Below are 26,940 nucleotides of genomic sequence, written 5' to 3' on the forward strand. Positions count from 1 at the left end.
CTGTCTATACACACACACCCCCTCCGCCAAGATAACACAGCTGAAGTACCCCCGTTCCCACGATTTAAGGAAGAAGAGAAGAAGGATGTGGAGGTGATCAGTCACCTGGATGCTGATGATGCTGATCAAAAAGTGTAATTCCCTAGGACCCTTGCGCTGCTAATCCTGAAAAGCTTGAGCTAAGAGTCATTTTTTAAGTGGGGAAAAAAGGAAGGAAGGGAGGGAGGGGGAGAAAAAAAACGCGACAGCCCTCCTCTCCCCAAGCCAGTGCGAGAGTTGGTTCATTCCAGCTGCAGAAGCTCAGAGCCTTCCAAGCATTGGGATTTTTTTCTGAGCTAAAATAATAATCATAATCATAATCCTGACCTTCCCCACCCCCTTCCTTCCTCCTCTTCCTCCAGCCGAGCCGAGGACCATCCCAATTGTAAAGGAGAGAGGAAAACAAAACCCCACAACCCCTTGACATGCAACCTTCTTTGGGATGGGACAGGACGGGATGCAGCTGCGGCGTTAGAAGGAATTGGGGGAAATTGGGGATCTTTGCTCTCATGACGGTGGAAGTGAGCTACTGGAGCCGGATTCTGCTGCTCTCCTTGGGGCTGCTGGCTGCTTCAGCAACCGGTGAGTGTAATGGAGGAAGCTGGCAACTTTGGGAGCATTCCCCCTCCCCCCCCTGCTGCTTGATTCAGATTTAATTCTCTTGCATTTGGGGGGTTTGTGTGTGTGTGTGTGTGTGTGTGTGTGTGTGTGTGTGTGTGTGTCTGTCTGTCTTTGGGTGGGAGGAGGAGATCCTCCTTTACAGACCATTCAGGGATCACGTCTGTTGCTGTATATTTCCATAGGAAGATAAAGTTTGCAGGTACTGTATATCCTATGGGAGCAACAATTTTACAGTCTGGGGTCATAAAAAGGTGTGGTTTGGTTTTGTTATTTTCCTCCTTGTCGTCAAAGGATCAGATCAGTGTGTCCCAAATGTGAGAGGACCAAGAAAAATGTCATCTCTTTTTTTCTCTGCATCTTAGTTCATTATTTCTCTACCCAATGTTTGCCTACAGCCTATAAAATAGATTTAGGGACTTCTTACATGTAAATAGAAGCACTTTTATGATTCCTCCTTTCTCCTCAAACATTTCAGGTTGCGGTGCTTTTAAGCATTAGCTGTTTGGCCTCAGCATTATACAGATGTATATTTTAGCCAAATATGTAATTTTAAACTTAGTAAAGGTCAAAATAGAATAAAAAAAATAGGTGCAACCTTCTCCCCCCTCTCCCTGCTTCTGAAACTGCGTTTGCAGCATATCGAAAGCAAAGGATTCAGTTTGAAACTGAAGTTTATTTTTGCTGTGGTCTTGTATAGGGTCTGGCTTTGTGTAATGGGGGGCGGGCAAAGGAGGGTGAAGAAAAACATTTTGTTCTTTTCTTCCTTTAACACTGAGGGGTTCCCCAATTTCCCAGTGTTTCTAAATAAGGTTTGTTCGAATGTGCCTCATGCACCATGGCCAAAAGACGTGTGTGTGTGTACGCGTAGGGGTGGGAAGCTGCCTTTTTTTTGGTAAAACTTTGTGTTGTGTTTGAAATGCAACACTGATTTTATTATGTAAGGCAGACTTCCTCCTAAGAGACTCAAAAAGACCATCAGCACCTTATGCTCCTGAGGTATCTTACGATGGACACCAAAGAGTTTTACCAACTGAGGGCACCAATTAGGATAGGAGGAAATCAGTTCATTGGGAGTAGATAGATAGATAGATAGATAGATAGATAGATAGATAGATAGATATCTTCCTGATTTTTTTCTCCCCTCAAGCAAAAGCATTGAGTCTGTCTGAGGACAGGGACCCCCCCTCTTCCCCCCCCCCACCTCTGTGCTGTTTGGCTGGGTTGAGTGGAGTGCTGGACAAGATACCTAAATGAGTGATTTACTGTTTCAGGGGTTTACAGTTCTCCTCTTTCTTTCTTTCTCTCTCTCTCTCCTTCCCCCTTGCTGTCTTTGACTTGTTCATGCAAGATCTTGTTGGTTTTCTTTCAGTGCCCGGTTGTTCTACATTTAGTCCTCCTTGCTAGCACAGCTCCCTTTTTTTTCTCATATTTTGCTTTATTTAAAATTATACCTATCCAGGATCCTTCACTGTTGGCCTGTTAATTGATATGTACCCCATTCTTCTGTTACACAAGTGCCAGGTCTGTGAAAGCTCTCCAGAAGTTCCTCATTGTTTTAGCTGCAGTAGGACCATGAGGCAATTACCTGTGTGTGTGTGCGTGTGTTTGTTTGTTTTTGTTTTTTCCCTGCACACCACTGCTTCCTCTTGAGATTCTGAACAACCTTTTTGTCAAAACAAGGGATCAACTCTGAGATCAGTAAGATGCAGCTAGTTAACAGGGATGCTGCAACTGTGCCCACTGGGTGAAGGTGCCTACTGTTTCCTGCAGTCCTCCGATCAGATATTTTCAGGTTAGCCTAGGATTGGACATGCTGGTCCTAATAATAAGCCTCTGTGGGACCATGTCCTCAACATACTATCTCTTCAGCCTAGCCTTTTCCTGGGGATTGCGTGGCTAGTAATAACCATGTGTTCCCATAGTGTGGCACTAGAGTTGTATATATAAAACTGTCAGTTAGTAGTTCTAGCCTGTCTCGAAAAAAGAAAAAGAGCAAAAAAAAAAAAAAAATAGAGAAACCCTACTGTTACTACATTAACCTTACTCTATCTAATTATTCAGAGCTGTCAATATTCCTGCAGCCTGATACAGTTTGGAGGGGTGGGGTAGGGATGGCAGATTGCTGCAGATGATCTCTACAGTGGCAAGTGTTTCTCAGGAAATTACAAGCATGATCAGTTGTCTTAATCTTCTGCAAGGAACTGAACCAACTGTAGCTAAAGCTATTCTCTTTATAAGGTAGGGGACGTGTATTTTTCTTCAAAGAATAATACATTTCTTACGCACTTGCTGAATTTAAAAAGAGGTGCAGGAATAACCTGGCAGAGTTTGTTGTCTGTTTCGAAAAGATACTGATTTTTCTTGTGGTTGTGAACTGGTGACTAGCAATACGCAGCTAGTCAGAGAAAGGGCACGCCACGTAATAGTTTTGTAGTTTTTCTTATCCCTCAAAAGCATATACTTGTAATGATTATTTTGTATCTGTGCATTGTTAATGAAAGCTGCCTCAGAGATAGATTTGGGGTGCATATGTTTTATAATGTATACAGACAGACACATACAGCATATTTTTTTAAAAAAGCTGTTATAATGGAAGTCGTTTGTACCATTGTAGTTAAGACTATGTTTTGGTGATTAACCTCCTTTTGATGACTGGACTATGCAAAGATGCACTGGGTGGAAGATGGCCTAGACATTTTAGTTTCTTTTGTCCTGATAGAAAGTAGTTTTTGGCTCACTTATTTCTAAAAAGATGGGAGCAGGAATGGAAAGTTGAGTACTAATTTTGCGCTGCTGTATGGGCGCACAAATAATTCATTTTTATTAATCATCCCTTTATTAAAAAAAAAAGTCAGAATGTGGATTAATCCCCGGTACCTGTACTCCAGCTGAGTAGTGCTTCCTTACAGGTGGAGTAGTCCCACAGATCGCCTTGGGAAGTGAGTACTGCTCAATGTAAAGCTGGCCGGATGTTTTGACAAGGTAGGGAGGGGAATGAATAGCAACCGATATGATGAGATCTGACAGAACATTTTAAAGGGAGTTTCTTCTGTCGACTACGCCGGCACCTCGTACAGCAAAGCTTGGGATGCTGCTGCTTGCAACAGGAGTCCTGCTAACAACCGTAGTGCAATGGAGTTTAGGGCTAGACTAAGCCTGTAAACAATGTCCTATGTAACCGTGATGAATTCCCTGCTCTCCCCTTATTCCTGGGGGAGAGGAAGAAGTCATTTATTCCAGTTTATTTCCTTCTTCATGTTGGGACAACTCTGGCTAGTGTGTAGAGGGGTGGGCTGAATAAGGGTGTCAGCCAGTCTCTGTGCCTCCTTACATCCTCCCTGCCCGCCTGCTTGCCACAGGTGGCAAAACCAGGCACGCTGCCTTTGCTCTCCCTCTTTCCAGCAGTGTGGGGACCATGGCTGCAGCCTCATGGGAGTGCAATCTAAGATGTGACTCCTCCTTCCCACACTAGACACTGCCACTGTCTGGCCCTTAATGTTTGCTAGGACTGTAATAAACTTGCTTCATGCAAATGGTCGCCTTGTCTCCATCCATGCGCTGTTCATGCTCCTCAGCTTCCCATCAAATGGTCAGGTTCAGTCCTAAAATCTCACAGCAAAATTTTTTTTGCTGGGAAAAACCTCTTGGTTTGGCCCAGATTTGTGCTGGGAAGCTAAGAGCTGGGATTGAGCCTTCCGGGCATTGAACTGGGAGTATATTCGGCTGGGAGGAGTAATGTTTCCCCCGGGGCATATCTCTGTCTCATTGGCAGCATAGAAGCAGTTCCCGTTGACCAGGTAAGAACCCTTCTGAGCCAGCTCTCAGATGGAGCACAGGGGCCTAGAATCAGCCCAGCTCAGAGCAGACTCCGTATATCTGCATTTCCTCAGCCAATTGGACCAGGATGCTGGTGCAGAATTGCTTGCGGTTTTGCACAAGGGTCGCACAGATTCTCTTCAAGTATAAACTGTTAGTGAATACGCTGGGGGAAATGTTCCTTGAATGTTCACTGTACGTCCTGAAGCTTTGGCTTTCTTTGCGTTTGGGGGATCAGGATGGGAGTGGGAGAGAATAATTTACTGGAGAGGTAATGTGGTGTAATGAGTGTTTACGCCACTGCACTATGATTCGAGAGACTCAGGAGCTATTCCATGCTCTGCCACTGACTTTCTGTGCGACCTTGGGTAAGTCCCTGTTGCAAAGCGTTCACAGTGTAACTCATGCTTTCTGTTGGGCACCAGAAGGAAAGAGGGGCGTGTTCTTTGGTCTTCTAGATCAGTGGTTTTCAAACTGTGGGTCGTGACCCAGTACGGGATCGCAGAGAGGAAGGCACTGCCAACTGGGCCATTGAAAGTCCCGTTGGTGGTGCAGCCCGGCTAAGGCAGGCTAGTCCCTACCTGTTCCGACACCACCCTGGAAGCAACCAGCAGCAGATCTGACTCCTAGGTGGCGAGGGGGAGGGGGTCACGGGGCTCTGTGCACACCCTGAGTACCGGCTCCACACTCTCATTGGCGGTGCTTGCGGGTGAGAGCTTTGCAGAGCCACTTGCGCACCTCTACCTAGGAGCCAGACCTGCTGCTGGCACTTCTGGGGAGCAGCGCGGTGCCAGAACAGGCAGGCAGTCTGCCTTAGCCCCCCCCGCTGCGCCGCTGACCAGGAGCAGCCCGAGGTAAGCCCACGCCCCAACCCCATGCCCCAATCTCCTGCTTCAGCCCTGAGTCCCCCGCCTTGCAAACCCGAAGTCCTCTTCTACACCCCAAATCCTTCATCTCTGGCTCCACCCCAGAGCCTGCACCCCAGCCCAGAGCCCTGTCCCCCTCCTGCACCCCAACCCCCTGCCCCAGCCCAGATCCCCCTCCCACATCCTGAACCCCACATTCCTGGCCCCACCTCGAGCCCTCGCCCCTGCACCCCAACTCTCTGCCCTAGCCCTGAGCCCCTCCTGCACCCTAAACTCCTCATCTCCAGCTCCATTGGGTCTCGGGCATCAATAATTTTCTTCAACAGGGTTGCCAGAAAAAAAGTTTGAAAACCACTGCCCTAGATGACTGCAGCACCAGCAACTGTAAGTTAACGGTTGGAGAATAGGTGAAGGGTTACCAGGTTGGGCCATAAGTCTTGTTTGTTATTTATTGTGGTAGTACCTAGAGGTCCCACTCAGTTATTGGGATCCCAGTATGATCGGCATCATTCATGCACATCCTGAAAAGACAGTTTTGTTTTTTAATCCTCAGAAGATGGTGAGCATGTGGAGATGGGAGCAGGGGGAAGGAGAGTCTCCATAATATATGACACCCTACTGGGGTTTCTTCCATATCCCAAAGATCTTATGCTACAGGTTCTCTGGTTTCATCTCTTCTCCTCCCACCAAGGAAATATAAATTCGAAACTGCTTGCTAGGCCTAGGCGTGAAATCTGAGTCTGCTTTGCCATCTTGTTGAAATGGGCTTGACACACAGATCAGTTCTGGCTTTGTTTCCCTAATGCTTGTTTGAGAGCCCCTCTGCAAGACTGTTGGGCAACAAAAATGAGGACATTGGCCTAAATGAAGCCTCGGCTTTCTCTAAAGTAGGCAGATGGACAAAGAAAGATGTTGTGAAGAAGAGTACAGGGGCTCCCTGGCTTTTAGATGCCTCATTAGTTTTCTTGAAAAGAGAGGCTGGTCTTACAGCCCTGAAGTCAGTGAGGATGTTGTCATTGACTTCAGAGGGAGCAGGGGCAAGTCCTCTAAGACCTGGAAATTCTGTAATGGTTATCTATCAATAATTGTAACTGGAATAATACTACCGGTAGCTTGTTCTAGGCTGCTACTTATTTTCAAGTTGGTTGTCATCAAGAATATAGGCAACATCTTGCTATTTTAAGGTTTATCATGCTGCTCATTACCGTAGTATCTGTGAAGCTTCCATGTTTTAAAAAAAAAAATCAATTCCATTCTTGAATGTTTGAATTATCCACAAAGACCTTCTGTCATTAGAGCTAGAGTGTGCAAGCATCCAGGGAGGTTTATTGAGGATTGGCAGGCCTTGATAGTCAACTGTAGTGATTACTGTAAAATAAACATGAGTTTTTAGAAGGAGGATATAAAACCACCTGCTTCAAGGCCAAAACCAGCCTCCACTTCATGGCGGTCAGAGGAAACTGTCCCTGAAGGCAGGTTATCCCTTAACCGAAGGGGTTCTTGGATCTCCCTTTGCAGCAGCTGGTTGGAGATAAGATACTGGTTTAGATGATCTGTTGCAGGGTGATAATTTTTATGTTCCTATGGAGAGAGTAGATAATCGCTACACCAGTTGAGATGTTTGTTAGTCTTTTTATTTTTAAAGACAGACTTAGGCCATGTGTCTACGTCGAGCACTGCAGCGTCGCCGTTGTACTGATACAGCTGCAGTGTATCTGGTGAAGACACTATGCCGACGGGAGAGTGCTGTGCACATGGACGCTTGCGTCAGTGTAACTTATGTTGCTTGGGAGGGTGGAATGTTGGCACCCCTGAGCGACGTAAGTTTGGCTGGCAGAGGCTGTAGTGTAGATCTAGCTGTAGGAATTACATTGACTAGTTACAGAGTCTGTAGTATGCAGTGACTTTAGTACTGCACACTTTGTGACAAATAGTTGCAGAGTTGTGCTCTGCTGTGCATCACTCATTTTTAACCCTTTAGAGTGGGGTGTTGTAAGTAATCAGCACTGGTCCAGTGCTGCTGTGATCAGATTCAATGGTAACCCCTCCACCTGCCCCACAGACTTCAGTGGGAGCCAAGTTAGGGTGACACCAAGTGCTCTTGCAAATCACCCCCTCAAATGATGGTAATGTGAAATATACATCATTCTTGTCCAGAAGAAACTAATGACAATATTAATGTTCAGATGTATTCTGGGAAAAGTCAAGCAGTCTAACCTTATTTAGTATTGGTCATATAATATACACTCAGTGGAGATTCCCAGCTGTAGCTATAAAGAACTTGGTGAGAGCTGACTCAGGAATGGCCTTTGAGAGAGTGTCTTATCTCTGAGCTTCCTTCAGCTGAAGGCAAGTCCTTAACAGCGTTTTCCATGGTGGAGGCCTAGAGTGAAATAAGGAAATGCTGTCTGCTGGTCAGACAGGGACTTCCAATTCTATTCTGTTCCATCTCTGCAGATGACCGTGGGAGAGAGAATTCTCCTCTCTGACTTCCATTTATTCATCTCTACAGTGGGTGGAATAATGCCTACATGACAATGTTGTTGTGTATAAAGTGCTTTAAGAGCCTTGGAGTGAAACTGCTATACAAGTGCAGAGTTTTAGATCAACAGCATGTAAGACTTCAACAGCATCCTGCTAATCTGCTTTTGTATCAAGAATATCCCAAGACAGTGTGCCAACATCATCTTCCATTGGCTTCAGTGGCATTCTGTCAAGGCTGTATTTATTCCAGTAGGTTTAATAGGGAGGCTTTTTGTCTATCCTTCACACTGGTAGCTAGTTGGTCTGGCAATATCCTGAATGATCCAAAATGTATCCACTTGTGCAAATACAAAGCACAGAGCTCCCAAAGTGTTAGATCAAAGCTATAGCCCTTAAGAATAGGACAGCAACTGGTAAGTTAACTCACAATGTTCCTATATTCATTGAATCTGTCAGTTCAGCACTCAGTTTGCTCATCCAGTCTATAGTGATAATACTATCACTCTTCAGGCAGAAGGGGGAGGCCATCTTTTCCAAGGGCAGTCTTGTTGATGAAGATGTATGACAAGAGGTTTGCAGGGTCAACAGACAGCTAAGCATTAAAAACAGGAAAAAAATTGGTTCCACCTATTGGAACCCTGCTATAAAAAAAAAAAACAACAGATGTGACCTTATCAATCCTGCATATTAATTGAGGTTTTTCTATTCAGACTCCATAGCTTAATGAAGTCTCTGTGTTGCTATTTATAGGTACAGCGTACATACAAAATGTATTTATTGGTCTTCCCTCCCATTCAAGGAAGTGAGAAATCCAGCAATATGTGCTCAAAGCATTTGACTTCTTGCAATTACAAAGCTCTTCTAATACCATCCAACCTCTTGGGGGGCGGGGGTCTCTTTAGGAGAAGACACATATCTGGAACCAAGAGACTCCTATTTTCCTATTCTGTCCTTTCCACCCTCTGCTTCACCCTTTAATCTCAGTTAGTGAGTACACTTAGGATTTATAAAACCATGGAAGAATAGCACTGGCACCACCTCTTTAAACTGATCCAGGAGGCCCCTGCTGAAGTCCCTCTTAAAGACCTATTTCTTCCATGTTGCTTCATGTGAAATGAGCTGACTCATGTAAATGGCCTCTTCTTAGAATGAAAGGACTGGAAGGTACCTCAAGAGGTTATCTAATCCAGTCCCCTGCACTCAAGGCAGGACTAAGTATTATCTAGACCAGGGATTGGCAAACTTTGGCATGTGGCCCAACAGGATAAACCCTCTGGTGGGCCGGGCTGGTTTGTTTACTTGCCCCATCCGCAGGTTCGGCTGATCGTGGCTCCCGCTGGCTGTGGTTCGCTGCTACAGGCCAATGGGGGCGGTGGGAAGTGGCGACCAGCACATCCCTCGGCCCGTGCCACTTCCCGCAGCCCCCATTGGCTTGGAGCGGCAAACTGCGGCTAGTGGGAGCCGTGATCGGCCTAACCTGCAGGCACAGCAGGTAAACAAGCCAGTTGGACTTGGCAGAGGGTTTACCCTGGTGGACTGCATGCCAAAGGTTGCCAGTTCCTGATCTAGACCATCCCTGACAGGTTGTTCCCTTTTCCCCTAACCTTTGTCCTTAAGCTGTGAGTGCCTCACGGCAGGGACTGTCCCTTCTTGAGTGTTTGGAAAGCACTTTGTGAGTGCTGTAATTATCATCACAGCAATGGCTAGAGTCAGGCCTTCTTTGGGTGAATGGCATGCAAGTTTCCCTGTTGTACCGAAGAACCCCATGCCAACTATTCCCCTCCTGGGTTCCTGTGCAGCCCTGTTCATGGATCTTGGTCCTGACTTGCAGCACATCCAGGAGATGGAGCGAAATAAGGGCTGCATCCTGCAGAAGTGCCCTTCTGGGGAATAAGGGAGGTCCCCCTGTACTGTCTAAAGAGCACAAACATACAGAGAACATAATTCATCCCTTCAGTGTTTAAATCCTGGGGCCCCAACCAAAATCAGGGTCCTGTTGTGCGTGGTGCTGTACATTCACCTAGTAAAAGATGGTCTTCACCCCAAAAAGCTTACAATTTAAATAGACAAGACACAAAGGCTAGGAGAAAGGAAGGATGATTATTAGTATCTTACAGATGGGGAACATACACCCAGAGAGACTGGGTTGTGCATGGTGGTTTTGTCAGAGGCAGGAATTGAACGCAGGAATTGAACACAGGTCTTAAGAGTCCCAGTCTGTTGTCCTAATCACAAGATCATCCTTCTCTGATCTGTCCGTTAAAATTTTTCTCTGTGTGGAGTATGTGTAACTTATACTAGCTACAGGCCTTGGTGGTGGTTCTGTGTGCACATAGTAAGAAGGTTTTGACACCTCCCAGCAGTGTGGTATCTCAGTGCCTGTCACCTGGAGCCTTGCTCTGGCACCAGATGAACCTGCATTGTTTTTATGGAAACCAGTATACAGTATTTAAAAGATACAGTAACTATGGGGGCTACTATTACGTATTGTGATGGGGCAAGGCCAGATGGCTACAGTAAAGTACTGAGGAACAGGTATGTTAGCCCCAGGCTAAAAAAATCCCTAGTACCATGGTAACTAAATGGCAGTTGCTCCAGGTTTATCAAGGCACCTGGGGCCAATTAAGGTCTTTCTAGAAGGCAGTGGAGATTGCTACATTGATTAGAACACCTGCAGCCAATCAAGACAGGCTAATCAGGGCACTTGGGTTTAAAAAGGAGCTCACTCCAGTCAGGCTGGGAGGAGCCAGTGGAGAGGAAGTGCGTGTGAGGAGCTGGGAGCAAGAAGCTGAGACTGAGAGTGTGTGCTGCTGGAGGACTGAGGAATTATCAGACAATCAAGCATTATCAGACACCAGGAGGAAGGTCCTGTGGTGAGGATAAAGAAGATGTTTGGAAGTCCCAGGGAGGTGTAGCTGTCATGCAGCTGTCACAAGAGGCACTATAGACAGCTGCAATCCACAGGGCCCTGGGCTGGAACTCGGAGTAGAGGGTGGGCCTGGGTTCCCCCCAAACCTCCCAACTCCTGATCAGGCACAGGAGGAGTTGACCCAGACTGTGGGTTCCACCAGTGGGGAAGATCACTGAGGTGAGCAAATCCGCCAATAAGCGCAGGACCCACCAAGGTGAAGGAGGAACTTTGTCACAGTACTTACACTGTGCTGCGCTGCTTGGAGTGAAGTATGGTGCAATTATGGAAATTGGTGTACTTTGCTTACAATACACACAATGCAATGCAGTAATCTGCAAAAATATATACTCCAGACATGCAATGCAGTGGCAGACTAATTTGATAGTGGTTAATGTGTAACTGGGAAAATCCCATTGATTAAAGAAATCAAATTAACTCTGGTTCAGTCTCTTTGCTTGCTGCCATGGACACAGCCATCCAGAATGGGATATTGTACTTCAATGAGCCCAAATGTGTAACTTTTTTTTTTTTTAACACCTCCCTTGCATAGAAGCGGGACAGAAGGTTTTTAATACATCACTTCACAGTAGACTAAGTACAATGTTCTTCATCTATGTTTAGATTCAGCGACGTCCCCATTTTCCTGTCGGCAGGAATAATCGACCGTCTTTATTAAACGAAGGCATTGTTGTTGTGGTAATGAACTATTTAGTGTGTGTGCACATGCAGCAGAGGGTAGTGGTGTGGATTCAGATCTGCACAACTCTATCATAAGCCCAAATAGTGCTAACAACCAGTGGAGATGCTCCATTAGGCCATGTGCTTCTGGAGCAGGAGGATATAATTTTTATCTCTGCAGTTGGGAGGTTCTGAATGGCCAGGGCTTTACAGCATAGGGATGAGTTTTAAGTGCTAGGTAGCTGTTATGAAAAATCAGTACAATAATGGGACAGAGTAGCACAGACTTCTGGGAAGCTTGTGTTGGAGAAAGAGGTGGAGAAATGCATCTTCCCCACTCCTATAAACGCGTGCAAGGCACGCTGTTTTATTATTTATATTGTGATATTATCCAGAAGCCCAAGTTGGGATCAGATCCCCCACTGCACTGGATGCTGGATAATGTAGTAAGAGACAGTACTTGTCCTGAAGGAGCTTACAGTCTAATTGAAGATAATATGCAATAGACAGATGGCGTGTGGGAGGATGTCTGAGATGGGGTCATGTAATGACAGACAGGTTGCATGCACAGTTTGCAGGTTTTTGAGTCAATGTTTTGTAAGGGTCTAAACATTCAAGATGGATTAATGGTAACAGTAACCCCATCTGGCCACTCTCACAGGGTGGCCGTGTCTGACAGTAGAGTGCTGTTGGAGATAAGTCACAAACTAGGATTTCAACAGAGTTCCCAAAGTGGGGTATCTGGACTGGTCCATCAGTGGTGTATGGGCCACTCTGCTGGTGGTCCAGGGAGATCTAGCTGGCCACATGGTCCTGGCTGCTCCTCCTTATTTCCATCTGCCAAATTGCATGAAAAGAAGCTAACAATAACTTAAATACTTTGCTAAGGAGTCTTTTGTCCCCATGTAAAGAATCACTGTTGTTGACACTTATTACTAAATTACGCTAGTAGCTAGAGGGCCCAGCCAGGAGTGGAGTCCTGTTGTGCTCAGCAGGATACAAACATCGAGAGCCAGTCAGAGGCCTGGTCTACACTACGCGTTTAGACAGAATTTAGCAGCATTAAACCGATTTAACCCTGCACTCGTCCACAGAACGAGGCCCTTTATATTGATATAAAGGGCTCTTTAAATCATTTTCTGTACTCCTCCCCAACAAGAGGAGTAGCGCTGAAATCAGTATTGCCATGTCGGATTAGGGTTAGTGTGGCGCAAATCGACGGTATTGGCCTCCGGGCGGTATCCCACAGTGCACCATTGTGACTGCTCTGGAAAGCAATCTGAACTCGAATGCACTGGCCAGGTAGACAGGAAAAGTCCCGTGAACTTTTGAATTTCATTTCCTGTTTGCCCAGCGTGCAGCTCTGATCAGCATGGGTGGCGATGCAGTCCCAAATCCAAAAAAAGCTCCAGCATGGACTGTACAGGAGATACTGGATCTGATTGCTGTATGGGGAGACAAATCTGTTCTATCAGAGCTCCATTACAGAAGACAAAATGACAAAGTATTTGAAAAAATCTCCAGGCAATGATAGACAGAGGCCACAGCACAGTGCTGTGTGACAAGGATAACGGAAAGCCAAAGAATCAAATGAACGCTCATGGAGGGAGGGAGGAGGTACTGAGGACTCCAGCTATCCCACAGTCCTTGCAGTCTCCGAAAAGCATTTGCATTCTTGGCTGAGCTCCCAACGCCTAAAGGGTCAAAAACATTTTCCTGGGTGTTTCAGGGTATATGTCAACCCAGAATTCCAATGGGTGGGGGAGACTGCGGGAATTATGGGATAGCTATGGGATAGCTACCCACAGTGCGATGCTCTGGAAATTGACGCTAGCCTCGGTACATGGATGCACATCGCCAAATTAATGTGCTTAGTGTGGCTGCGTGCACTTGACTTTATACAATTTGTTTTACAAAACCGGTTTATGTAAAATTGGAATAATCCCATAGTGTACACATACCCAGAGTTTACATCTACATTAGCAGAAAGTCGGACAGGAAACAAAGGCAAAGGGAGTCTCCCAAAATTGAAAGAGTAAAGAATAGAACCTAGATCTTCTAACTTCTACTCCAGGATCTTATCCACTGGACTACATCATAGGGATGTTATGTAGCTGTTGATGAGAGAGATGTTCATGAGACACTCGCTATATGAAAATATTGTGTTCACGCTAGCAGATCCGGAGGCATTTACAGGAGCTATGGTTTCTCAATCCATTTATCAGAGTGCCTGCAGTCTTCACTTGATATCATTGTTGTTTTATCTGCCTTGAAGTGAAGATGTCTTTATCCAGAACATTTTTTTAAATAAAAGAAAAGGGAGACGATCCGTGCAGTTGGCTGCTGTTTGTACCTGCTCTGTGAAACGTTAATCCTTTTCTAGCCTAATAAAATTACTTTTATTTGGATTTCCCTCACCTATCTTTAAAGCCATAGATTTCTTCTAGTATAAATTGTGCAGCCGCCTCTCACACTGACAAGACAGGGATTGAGAGAGAGAGAGACAGGGTAGGTGAGGTAATATCTTTTATTGGACCAACTTCTGTTGGCGGAAGGTACAAGCTTTCAAGCTACACTGATCTCTTCATGCCAGATCGAGTCAGACCAATGGACAATTTAGTCTGCTAGCCTGTCTCTGATTGTGGTACCTTTTTTCAGAGAAAGATACAAGGAAAACTCTAAGTTGGTAACTATTGAATAAATTGCACAGGGAAGAAAGATGGTCCTGTTAGATGGCTAGTCTGGGACTTGCTACCAACTTTCTGTCTAACCTGGGGCCAGTCACTTAGTCTCATTTCACCACCTGTAAAATGAGGACAACAGTGTTAGTGAAATGCTCAAACTTATTAGGCTTTTGAAATGATTCTCAAACTTGCTCTTCTAGCTGTTCTTAAGCTGGTTTGCAAAACTTGTTGCAGATACTCACAGTTCAAAATGTGCACTGTTGATTGGTCACACCAGTTGTGCTCTTGTTTTCTGTTCCCTGAATGGACAGAGTAAATTGCAAGAGTCATAGTTCAATATACAATTTGAGCCTCGCTTTCAATGACTGTTTAGAGTAGAAGTTTTCTGTTCAAGCTCAAATGTTGGAATATTCGCTGAAAGCCAACACAAAAGGGTTGAAAATAGAATCAAGTTAAAATTTGTTTACTATCTGAAAAGAAATTTGCAGGTGAGACTTACTGCTGTTTGCCTGACTCTTTGTATGTTTGTGCACTTGTGGTAGTGGCTCTTGCTGGAATATCTCAAAACACTTCATAATTGTCCCATGCACTTTAGTATTGGTGAGAAAATAAGAAAATTGTTACAGATTAACTCAGTGCTTTTAAGACCGTGGTTCTTAACCTTTACTGCAGCCTGCACCCCTTTGGTTCTCAAAATATGTTCTTGCGCCCCTTATCAAAAGTCAAAATATGTTCTCACTCCTTAAACCTATATATATAGTGTATATTACAGTAATCGTTAACAAGTGTATAATGTTAATAAATAGGCTTGATGAAACAAGGTAGTTGTACTTATGTGCCTGTGCTTAATTTGTGTTTTCGATGATTTGCCTTCTAAAATATCTGGCATGTCTCGCACCCCCAGAAAGGGCATCTCGCACCCCCAGGGAGTGCATGCACCCCAGGTTAAGAACCACTGTTTTAAGAGATGGGATTAGAACTTGTCAAAGACAAGAATTTTAAAACATCAGGGATCTGGGTTCTGATCACTGTAGTGGTAGGATACTGATAGAGAAGATGGTCCAGTGATTAGGCTACTATCCTAGTCTGTAGGAGACTGGAATTCAATTCCCTGCAGTGCCACAAACTGTATGTGGTCCTGGGCAAGTCACTTACCATCTCTGTGCTTCAGTTTCCCATCTGTAAAATGGGGATAAGACCGCTTCCCTACATGTTGTGAGAATAAGAATGGCCAGACTGGGTCAGACCAGTGGTCCGTGTAGCCCAATATCCTGTCTTCTGACAACGAAGAATCCTGTGGCAACTTATAGACTAACAGAGGTTTTGGAGCATGAGCTTTCATAGGTGAATACCTACTTCGTCAGATGCATCTGACGAAGTAGGTATTCACCTACGAAAGCTCATGCTCCAAAACCTCTGTTAGTCTGGATCTGTAAAAGCAGCAAAGAATCCTGTGGCACCTTATAGACTAACACGGCTACCCCTCTGATACTTGTCTTCTGACAGTTGTCAATGCTAGATGCTTCAGAGGGAATGAGCAGAACAGGGCAGTTATCAAGTCATCCATCCCCTGTCATCCAGTCCCAGCATCTGGCAGTCAGAGGCTTAGGGACACCCACATCATGGGGTTGCACCTGTGACCATTCTGACCAATATCCATTGATGGACCTGTCCTTCAAGAATTTACTTAATTCTTTTTTTCCCCCAGTTATACTACAGTGATTGCGGCTAGATAGGTACCATAGATATTTATGGGAAGTTTCCCCTCATTTAGTAATGAAAACAAGAAGATTTAGAAACTCTACTTTTATTTAAGTTGGTGGTGGAAAATATAAGAATGTTTCAAAGTAAGATAGAATTAGGATTGATTGTGGATGAACCACTGCTTCTGTGGAGACAGAAACTAGTGAGTGTTGTGTTGGAGATTACTGCATAAATCCATAGCTGTGTGGAGAGGCTGCCTCTTCAAGGATTATTTTTATTTTTTTGTACCCAGATCACTGTAAAAGGTTGTATCTTTCTGGCGAGGAAAAACACTCCGTCTAAAACCATTGTGCACATTCTTAGATTTTGTTACACTTTCCCAACCTCCTCTGTTGTTAGCAGTGTGCGAATCACTGTTCCCAAACTTAAGAGATCTAATCACTTACCATAAGAATCATTTGTTAATGCTCTCCTGGTTGAAATTAAGCACTCCAGCTTGGTTTTAAGCATCACTGAGGAAAGCTAGCCCTGCATCTTCAAAATGTAAGGGGGTAGCTGAGCCTCCATCTGTTCTCTCCTGTGCCTGTTTTATGTCTCTGAAACTCCACTGGGTTCAGTGGAATTACACCTCGTTTTCATTGCTGTATATAGAGGAGAATCAGGCCCACTGTTAGAACGAAGCTTGATCTGACATTTGATGAGACATTAATGCCAAGTTGTAGGCACAGAAAAGTAGAAGCTCATTTCTACTCTAAGAAAGGCACAATTGTGTTCCTTTCCCGTTGGATATACTGAATAATACTGTCAAGAAAAAATATATTTCCTTCCAAATAGGAAACATGTTTCCTACTAAAGGTAATGAAACCCTGTGCTTTTTGAGAACCGACATTATTTTTAAAGATGTTGCTCATATCACACAGCGTATTGATCATCTCTCTATTGTTTTTTCTTGTATCCATTATATAAAGATTAGGCAGTGATTGTGGACCGTGGACATCTGTCAGCAGCCATCCAGGAATATTTTCATTAAAGTTAAGCATCAGAGAAAGATGCAACATGTTTAATAAGAAAATGGTGTCACCTTCTGAAATGCCCATCTTTGGAGACGTGTGGAAGCTGTACCTGATGACAGTGTTTTATTTTTAATCAGATGTTTAAAATGTTACGCTCAAGGGAAAGCTTCTGAAAAGCCGTAAGGCCATGAGCAGTCCCTTACTTACATGCTTAAGCCTCTGCAGAATTATGCCCCAATTTTGCAGCCAAGATGGAACATCGTATTTCCTGTTAATGGAGTATTGCAAAACTATATCACCACACAAGTAGATCAATAGTAAATAGAACTTGCTTTTAAATGTAAAATTACAGTCATCTGCAGAGTCCTTCCAGCTGGTCTGGTAAAGAAAATGACTACATAGATTTAAAAATGAAAGGAGACCAGGGATGGGGCATAGTGGTAGGAGGCTAGTTGACAGCGTAAAATAGCTGGAGAAAAGTCACTCATGGCAACTTCATTGTTCAAGTTGGTGGAAGACTGAGGGATTTTTTCACTTCTAGATCATTTGGTTCTATCCCAGGTGAATAGTGTCAGAAAACAGTTCTTGTCTTGAAGGCCGCATGAAATAAGTAAATGCTCTCGGAGCAGTTTGTAGGGATTGGTGTTCATGTCACCTTCAACACTTCAGGCTTTGTCTGGACTTTGCTGTTGTGAAATGTTACAGTGACAGCCTTTTAACCCCTTGGTCCTCTAGCTCTGCTTTGAGCTGGGTTAGGCAACAGGATGGTCCAAGTGCTAGAGGACGGTCAATGGTGCGGCAGGCAAAGAGCTGTTTAAGTTAAAGGACAATGCTGGCAAAAGAACAAATAGGTATAAACTGGCCATGAGTAAACTTAGCCTGAAAATTAGAAGGTTCCTAATCATCAGAAGAAGGAGGTTCTGGAATGTTCTTCCACTAGGAGTAATGGGAACCACCCCACCTAAATGGCCTTAAGATGGAGCTTGACAAGTTTGTAGATCGGATTATATGACAGGGTTGCCAGTGATAGCCAGAGACTGGACTTGATGATCCAGAAGGTCCTTTCCAATCCAAAGTTTCTATGATACTAAGGTAACAGGATCCTTAGCAGTACCTTAGATAGTCCAACTCCAAGTGGGCACTTGGTCGTTGATGTGTCTCTGTTGATTTAGTGGCTTTTGGATGAAGTTCTTGTGCCGTCAGCATTCGGAAAAAGAGCAGCAGTGCATTTGACAGAGAAGCCAAGAAGACTTGGATACCTTCCCTCAATCCTACTCGTGGTTCCTTTACATGGGCATGGCGTGGTACAGAATCTTGTGCAGTCCATGTGGCATAGGCTGTGTGGATGAATAGCAGAATCAGTTCCCAGTTTGCCATCTCGGTGTGAAGAACGAGTCTATATCAGAGGTTTTTAAGTGAGCAAGCAGCTAATGTTTTACGGAAGGGTCTGTCATTTTTTCCTGCTAATCACTGTGACAATCTTAAAACTAATGAATAAATTACAGCCTTTTTCACCCCTAGGAACATCAAACTGAGGGATATTATTTTTCTTTACAGGGGCACAGGTAGAAAATGAGACATATATATATATATATATAAAAAGTTCAATGTGTGTTAACTATTCAATTGGAAGCTATGTAAATTCGAGAAGATAGCTGTTGATCTTTTTTTCGGATTGAGAACTAGGATTAAATAGAATGTGTCTAAGGAGGAAAAAGAGGTTTTAAATGATAGCAGTGGAAACAGATTCCAAGACCATTTTTAGACCTACACGTAAGCCACAAACCAGCAAGCATGACACGTGTACTTACAGCTCACGCATGTGAGTAGTTCATTGAAGTGGGTGGGAATACTTGTGTGTAAACTATGCAAGATGAACACCAAAAGTGAGAAGTTTCTTTAAAAGGATCTGTTGACTCCATTGTGCTAAAATAAGTCTAATTTCAGTGCCTCAGTCGGTTAAGAAGAAATAATTTGAACAGAGGAGCACTTACGTTTAGAGCAGAGCTAATAGTTTGCAACTAAGAATTCAAATTTTACTTTGTGTGACTGATCCATGAAGGGACTGGGAATTTCCACAATCATTTCAAACATTCAATTAAATAAGGTTTTATTCTGCAAACAGTTCTTAGCTTATTCACACAAGTTTGTTGCAGATACACTCAAATGGAAAGTTTGAACTGTGTTGTTTAGCCACACAAGTCATGTGCTCTTGTTTCTGTCCCCAGATTGGACAGAGTGAGTTGTGAATTTTGCAATTTAGTATACAATTTGAGATTCACTTTCAGTGACTATTCAATGTAGATGTTTCCAATTTGCTTGTCAAGCTCCAGTGCTGGAATATTCTCAGAAAGCAAACACAAAAGAGTCCTGAATAGAATTAAGAAAAAAATTGATTCATATCTCAAATATTTGCAGGCAATATTTTCCACTGTTTGCATGTCTCTCTGTAATTCAGATGACTTTGTATTGTAATAATCAGCACTTGTGTACTTATGGTAGTGCTTTTGGTGGAAGATCTCAAAGCACTTCATAAATGTCCCATGTGCTTTTGTATAGCTGAGAAAATAAGAAAATTGCAGCAGTGAATAAGTGAGTGTTTTTTAAGAGGGTGGTATTTGAGCTTTCCAAGGACAATAATTTTATACTTTGAGAAACTGATGTAGGCTGAGACTTGAATCAGAACAATGGGTGCCACTCCACCTGAGCTCAGGTCAGACAGATTTCTAAATAAGAACGTATTCCCAAGATGATGATCTCTCTGTACGCAGTTCCCCATCTGTAAAAGGGAGATGACATTTTCCTGTTTTGCTGAGAGTAAAACATTTTTGAGACTTTCAAGCATCAAAGTGATGGAGTCTATTCCCAGCTTTGCCACTGGCCTGCTGGACGATGTTGGGCAAGTCATTCACTGCTCTGTGCCTCAATGTCCCCATCAATGAAATGGGGATAGTGACACTGAACTCCTTTGTAAAGTGTTTTGAGAACTGCTGATGGAAACAGTGACATAAGATGTAGGTATTATTTATTAATATGGAGGCCGCATACATAGCTAGCTTGATGGTAGGTGGAACTAGGTTAGAGACCTTAATAGTTCATTGATCTTTGTAGATGGAGATTTTGCTTCATAGTTAATAGAGATGAATGAAATGACAGCTTACTTTAAATCTGTCCCCTCAGGGTGACACTGTTGTTTGTTTGTTTGTTTGTTTGTTTAAAATAAGAGTACAAAAACTAAGCAAGAATGAGACTCTAACAAGCAGGAATCTGTAAACTAGCCTTTTTCTGTGATGTTAGATGGTTCAAAACTAAATCCTGTTCCCTCTCCTTTCTGTTTCTTTCTTCAGAGAAATGGACCCCCACCGCCTGAGCTGAAAGTGACATTATATATTTGAATATGGCGTGTAAGCAATTTAAATGCAAATATCCTTCTGCTGCAAAATAATTGAAACACAAATAGAAAAACTTGTTTTGGGGATAATATTTAGTGCCTTTATAAATGAGGCAGCCAAAAAATTCTGCCTCCATGAGTGGAGTCAGTTTGCGGGAGTTTGTGCAAACCTTTTCATTTTAGTTTGTATGGTGCTCAGCTCTGAGTTTTGGTTTCCCTTAGAAGTCCCCACTTAGGTCAGGGCCCTGGTATGCTTGGTGCTGCACAGACACATGAGACAGTTCCTATCCCAAAGAACTTAAATCTAAGTAGACAAAGCGTGGTATCATTGTCTCAATTTTACTGATGGAAGAGGAGTGACATTTTCAAAAGCTCCAAAGACTACCGGCGACACTTAGCCTTGTAGGCGCCAAACTGACAAGGGTATTTTGATGCCTAGCAGGAAATACAATACCACCTAAATAGGTTAGGTGCCAATCTCAGACGCTTCTGCCAGTCCTACTAGACATCTGCCTGCATCTTCTGGTTCTTAAATGCCTTTGTAAATCTGCCCCAAGTGCTAAAATAACTTAGGATTCTAATTCACTTAGGCACTTTTGAAAATGACCCTAAAGGACTCTCCCGAGATCTTACAGGGAGTGTATAGAGAGGCAGGAGTTGAACCCAAATCTCCTAAATCCCATCCTAGTGCTTTAACCACAAGATTGTCCTTCCTCTCTTGGGCCAGCTTCTGGTTTTGCATCAAAAATGTTTGAACCTATGAGTTTTTGGATTCAAAGCCATCGTGCTATCATGAGGTGGAACGTAGGAACTTTCTGCCACCTCTGGCCCAGTTCTAAATGTAAGACATGGAAGAAACGCCAAAGGAAGCTGCTGACTGTTTCATTCTATTAGAGGATAACCAGGGACATTTGAAAAACGGTGACAGGAAATCACAAAGAAAACCTAATGAGGACTGGAGTAACACGGGAGACAGCATGGGAAGAATGTGCATTAATTGGTTAATGCTTGTAAAGTGTTTTGAAGATGAAAATGGCTATATAAGTACTTGATATTATTACTATTATGCTGACAAAGGCAATGTAGGAAGGAGTCATGGAGCTAAGGGAGCAGTTGGGATTGATTAAGAGACAATTCTGAAAGAGTTTTTGAAGGGAGAAAATTGCGTCTCTTAAGAAGAGGCCATTTGTGCAGAATATTGGGATAACTGCTTTCCTGTCACTAGTTAAGCAAATAATTTGTAGTGAGTGACTTCTTTTCCCCCTGTGTGTGAATTGTCCATGCAAACTTCACAATTACATCAAAATTATTTCTTCAAATAATTACAGGGTTGTTGGTAGTTTTCGAACTGTTTGAGTGTTCGATTTGTTGCAAATATTCAGAAGCCAACTTCTGTTTGCTTGTTTTAAATGGGTATGTGGGTCACGTGGTGATATTTCTATTTCTTGGTTGGATGAAGCTAACTTTGGAAATGGAGTATTTACCAGCATGGGTAGAAAAATGTCACTTTTTCATTAGAAGTTTTTTTTGAAAGCTTTAGACAAAATGTGTAGTCCTGACCCACTTTAGTTTTTTCTTACAAAGCTTTACAATTTCATTTTCAAAAATAATTGCTTAAAATTTGCTGTCCATGGGCATTCCTGAAACATGAATATTGTAGTAAATGAGTTTATGGAAAGTAAACTCAGGAGGCACAAACAAAAAAGCTATATTTTATTTGCTGAAAGCTTTTTGAAGTCTTCACCCAGCTGTCGCTGCCCATGGTGAACCTCAGGCTCAAAGATTGGGAGCAGATGAGCATTCTCATGTTCACATGCTTTTCTGCACATTATCCAAGCTCTCTGAACTGGTTGCATCTGCAGCCTCATGAGTGCCTCCTAGTGGGCCAGAAACAGTGAGAACATCCTTTTTCATGGAGTTTTTAGTACCTGCACATGTTATGTTCTGTAATTAGGTCAGAACGTCACCACCATGCTAGCTTAATTCTGCCGTATTGTAGGAAGTTCTATCAAACATTAAGGATTTTAATGCCAAATAGTCTCATCAGTGGCATATATTTTTTTAATTCTTTAAACTTCCAACAGAGGATATCACAATGCATGAGAAACACTAATTAATCTACGCAACAGCCCTGTGAATTAGGAAAGTTGAGTATGAGCTTGTTAGCCAGTGGGAAGTCTGAGGCATGTAGAGAAGAAAAGGACCTGTCCAAGGTCATTCAGACACTCTGTGGAAGAGCCAGTTGCTGATGCGCCAGTGTCCTGACTTCTGCTTCAAGCATCAGACCAGGCTTCCTCCATTTGTAACCTTAGTGTAGTGCCTTAGTATTCTCCTGTGCCTTTCCATCAGAGAATGCTCACACAGGTATCAACACCAGAAAGGAACATCAGAAGGGCAAACAAGGTACTCCTAAGTAAATGAGGCCATGGAGATTCACCCAGTAATTTCTGCATTTAGCCCAACAACTTTTGGTCGATCAAGAGCATGAGTTTTCATCCTTGATTTTTGACCCACTGGGGGAGTTAGGGGGTTGCAACCACTCTCCTTTTGTTTATAGCTAGATGATACCCACCCTCCACTTTCTTGAAACTTGTGCCAGGAGGATACTGTAACTTGTGATCAGGATATGGATGAGGTAAAGAACCACTAGATTACATCGCATTTCTTGGAAAAGCATCCAACTGTGATTTAGACTCCAAGTGTTGGAGAATTCTTTACCTCCCTGGATGAGTTGTTTGCCTTCTTGAAGCAACTTGAATCTGCATACCATTCCCATCTTAGACCTGGAAGCAAAAATGAAAAATTATGATTGGTGGAGAGGTTGGGGATCTTAGGTCAGTGTGACCCAGGAATCTTTTGATGCCAATTGGCAGAGGGCACAGGAGGTGCATAGAGTTGCATAGGGATCCCCTTGGTCAGCTACATGCATTATAATTCACTAAAAAGTGGCATGTGCTATTAGCCCACTGGTCATCGTAATCACTGTGAAATGCATGTATGGCTTATATTTAAGGAGTTCTGTGTCTGTACTGAAAATTATGCTCATAGGGGCAGGTAACCAGGAGGTGACACATCTCGGATAGGTTCCTTTCAAGCAAGAGGTAACAGTTGCTTATCTCTATCTGGTCATGTGGGTTGGGCATTGTCTACCTCATAATGAATGCCTGTTTGTATATTGAGTCAAATGCTAATCAAGACTTTGTGAAGTCTTCAAGAAACAAATGGAAGGAGATGTTCCTGTTTAGAGGTAAAGCAATGGATTGGTGCTGTACATCGAGGGTTCTTCACTAAGGTACACTCTGGGCTCTTCATTAAGGAGGCAAGGGAATAGCTGGTTTGCCTTAAGAACAGAGGGCACAGCTAGAGTGACCAGATGTCCTGATTTTATAGGGACAGTCCTGATTTTTGGATCTTTTTCTTATATAGGCTCCTATTACCTCCCACCCCCTGTCCCGATTTTTTCACATTTGCTGTCTGGTCACCTTAGGCACAGCCAAGCCTAGCTGTAAAAAGCTGGCTGGATGTTGGGTGAGCATTGCTCTGGAAGAAATAAAACTATCTAGTTAAGTAAGTCTAGGATCTAGAACACGTGTTAGTTGTATTTTAAATGTAATCATTTGTGTCTAATACTTTCTATCACTTGACTCTTTGTACTTCATTAAATAAACTTGTATTTCTTTTCCCTATACTCATGGCCAAGTACTAAATGTTAAGCAAAGTGGTGTTCTGAGATGAAACGGGCAAGTCTGGGATGCACTGCACCTTTTGGAAGCAGTGAATCTGTGAACACTGGAAGTGTCCACACTGAGGGCACGTGGCAGCAATGGAGCTCAGAGCCCTGGGGACCCCAGGAAGCATCACAGCAAGCTCAGAGCTTCAAAAAAAAAAAAAGTATTCAGAGTTTCCAGTTGGGCTCACGTTCATTCTTATTTTACCTGGCTGGTGGTTGGAGGTTAGGCTAAAGGAGAGAACTTTTTAAAAAGTTGTCAGAACTCTTTAAAGAATGGAGAAGTCTCAGTGGCTGGAGAAAGTTGGGTGGAGGAGGAGACGTGGTGGTGGTTGTTTGGTTTGTTTTAATTCATCCATATTGGAATATTCCCTGTGTAAGGCTGGCCTGCATCAGTGCCCTGCATGGCTCATCTGCCACAGAAGATTAGCTCTGGGGGAGCATATTCACTTTGTGTGTTTGACTCTTCCAAAGAAGTTGTTTAACTTATTGGGCCTGATTCATCAGTGCTTTGCCCCCTGTGCAGTCATTCACACCTGTGCAAACTCTACCAAAGCAGAAGGTTAGTGTTTGATTCTCGTTTGCGTTCCTGTATGTGATGCATGGGAATGATGTGAAACTCTCACTTGGTGCTGATGTAAATGACTGCACAAGATATGCTGCCTGTGCACTCATTTCATCCACCACAGGGCAGTGAGAAGTGTTCAGCCATGTGGCTTAGGCATCACACTTCTCAGAGCTGAATAGTTCATGTGGAAATGACTCATGCTTCTGGAACAAGATCTAGTTAAGGAGCTTTAATGTTTTATCTGTCCTGCAGGAGGCTTCCTGCCAGGTAGGGTGAGAGTCACTGAGTTTAGTGTGTGTGTGTGTGTGTGTGTGTGTGTGTGTGTGTGTGTGTGTGTGAAAACCCAAAAATGGCTGCTTGCAACAGGACAGGTAGGAGTTTGAGGACTGCAAGTGCTATCCCTGTTGCTGCAGTCATGTGGGAAAACTTACACAACCACTAGATTTGTTATAATATTACAGATGTGCCCAAACCAAAGCCTTGGAGCAGAGTACCCCAAGATCAAAATCTAGGTCTGATTTTTGTCTCGGGCCCATTGCTGGAAGAGTCATGCCTGCTTCGTATTGGTGCTGTCTCTTTTCTTCCTCGCCCCACTCTCCTTGGCTTTCTGCAATGGCTGAGTGCCCTGCGGTGCAGCGGAAAGCAATCTGTGTTGCTGAATACTGATGGCATGCCTGCTGCAAAGGAAGAGGGGGAACAGCGTTATCTGTCACCCTCAGTAAACCTGTGTCACGTAAGGTCACTTTCAGACAAAGTAGGTTCCAACTGGTGGCTAGTTGTTTGGCTTTAAATTAATTTTTAAAAACTGTGTATCTGTATTTTTTTTAATAGCCAGCCCTGTGACGGAACTGCAGTTAAACAACTGCATGTGAGCCTTTGCCTAGCAACCATTCCTAGCAACATCACAGCATCTCGGAGAACCCAACATTGGGGACTGTGAGCTGTTGGCTGTCAAGGAGCTGGTTAGAATGGTAATTTGTGATGAAAGATACTAGGGTCTTTCTTTATGAAGCGCGCAAAGTCTTGTTTCTAGTTCCTTGACCTTCAGGCTTCCTTGAATGCCTGCAGACAGCCTTTCGACACTGCCCCTCAGCAGATGAGACAGGATGAGAACAGCCCAGGGGTTAGACCTTCATGAAACATTCCTTGGTGCTCTTTTAAAACAGGACCAAAATTTAGCAGGAGGGCTGTGTGCAAACCCCGAGGGTTGGTCATCTCGTCATTTTCTTCTGGTAGATTCCACAGAGTTTCTTCTCGGGCTTTAAAAACCCCTTGTCTCTGGATGAAAGCGCTTGTCTGTCTATTTAGATCTCTTTTGTTATCGGCTACCAAAAGTCTTTTATTAAGAGCATAACATGCCCTCATGTTAAGAGAACTTTTTGCATCCTGATGTGATTGTTCTGAAGAGAGAGAAATGTTAACATTTTGGAATGCTGGACACCAGCCAGAGGGTCTCAGGGTTTGGCTGCACTCAAAAGTTGCACTGCTATAACGATATTCTGGTATAGGTAGAGTGGTACACAGATTGCTTTCCCAGTGCAGATGTGATTATACCAGTATAAAATTGCTCATACCAGCATATCTTATTCCCACATGGTATGAGGAGTAAGTGATACCAGAATAAGATTATTATTCATATATCTGCATAACTATATCAGTAAAAAATCACACCCCTAACCATCATATTTATGCTGACATGAAAATAAGATGTGGACCAGGCTACTATAGCCAGAAACGAGGAGATCTTGATTCTGTCCTGCCTTGCACCTTGTGTTGTCATTTAAACCAGTGCAAAGTGGATGTAAAATGCTTCTAGATCATAGGACTGGAAGGGACCTCGAGAGGTCACCTAGTCCAGTCCCCTGCACTCGTGGCAGGACTAAATATTATCTAGACCATCCCTGACAGGTATCTGTCCAACCTGCTCTTAAAAATCCCCCCAATGATGGAAATTCCACAACCTCCCTAGGCAATTTATTTCGTGTGTGTGTTGCACAGCCATTTGCACCAGTGCAAAGTGAGGGTACAGTACCCATAAAATGCTGCCAAAGGAGAGAGGGAGCATTCAAAACTTGCTTCCAGGGGTGTAAATAGCTGCACAGAGTGCAGGGCAATGGAGAATTGGGCCTGGAGTTGCGTCTGCATAAGTTAACAGGCCAGGTCTACGCTACAGACTTCTGCCAGCATACCTATGTCGGTCTAGGGTATAAAGAGGTGGGCTCCTCGACTGGCATAGCTATGATGGCAGAAGTCCCTAGTGCCGATGCATCTATGCAGGCAAAGTTGCAGTTCTATTGGTATAGCTTATTTCACTTATGGAGGGTGTTTTTACTGTACTGGTACAAAGCACAGCTTAGCTGGTATAGCTGTGTCCACAGTAGGAGCATTTTGCCGGTAAAGTATACCAGTATTTCTATCCTAGTAAAGCACTGCTGGTG

General features: G+C 43.6%; 1 protein-coding gene across 4 annotated transcripts in view; it reads left to right on the top strand.

Moving 5' to 3' along the window:
• Positions 1-328: 328 nt before the first annotated feature.
• The window catches only part of CSMD2 (CUB and Sushi multiple domains 2), a 560,963-nt gene continuing 534,351 nt past the window's right edge, over positions 329-26,940 (top strand). For all 4 annotated transcript variants that reach the window (XR_007770925.1, XM_050932578.1, XM_050932579.1 and 1 more), the window contains exon 1: positions 329-621. Coding sequence is in view for 3 of the 4 variants with exons in the window: in XM_050932578.1 (XP_050788535.1) it covers positions 465-621 (157 nt within the window). In the remaining variant the exon portion in view is untranslated. The remainder of the gene's footprint in view (positions 622-26,940) is intronic.

Source organism: Gopherus flavomarginatus, chromosome 22, assembly GCF_025201925.1.
Source record: "Gopherus flavomarginatus isolate rGopFla2 chromosome 22, rGopFla2.mat.asm, whole genome shotgun sequence".
NCBI classification, from domain to species: Eukaryota; Metazoa; Chordata; order Testudines; family Testudinidae; genus Gopherus; species Gopherus flavomarginatus.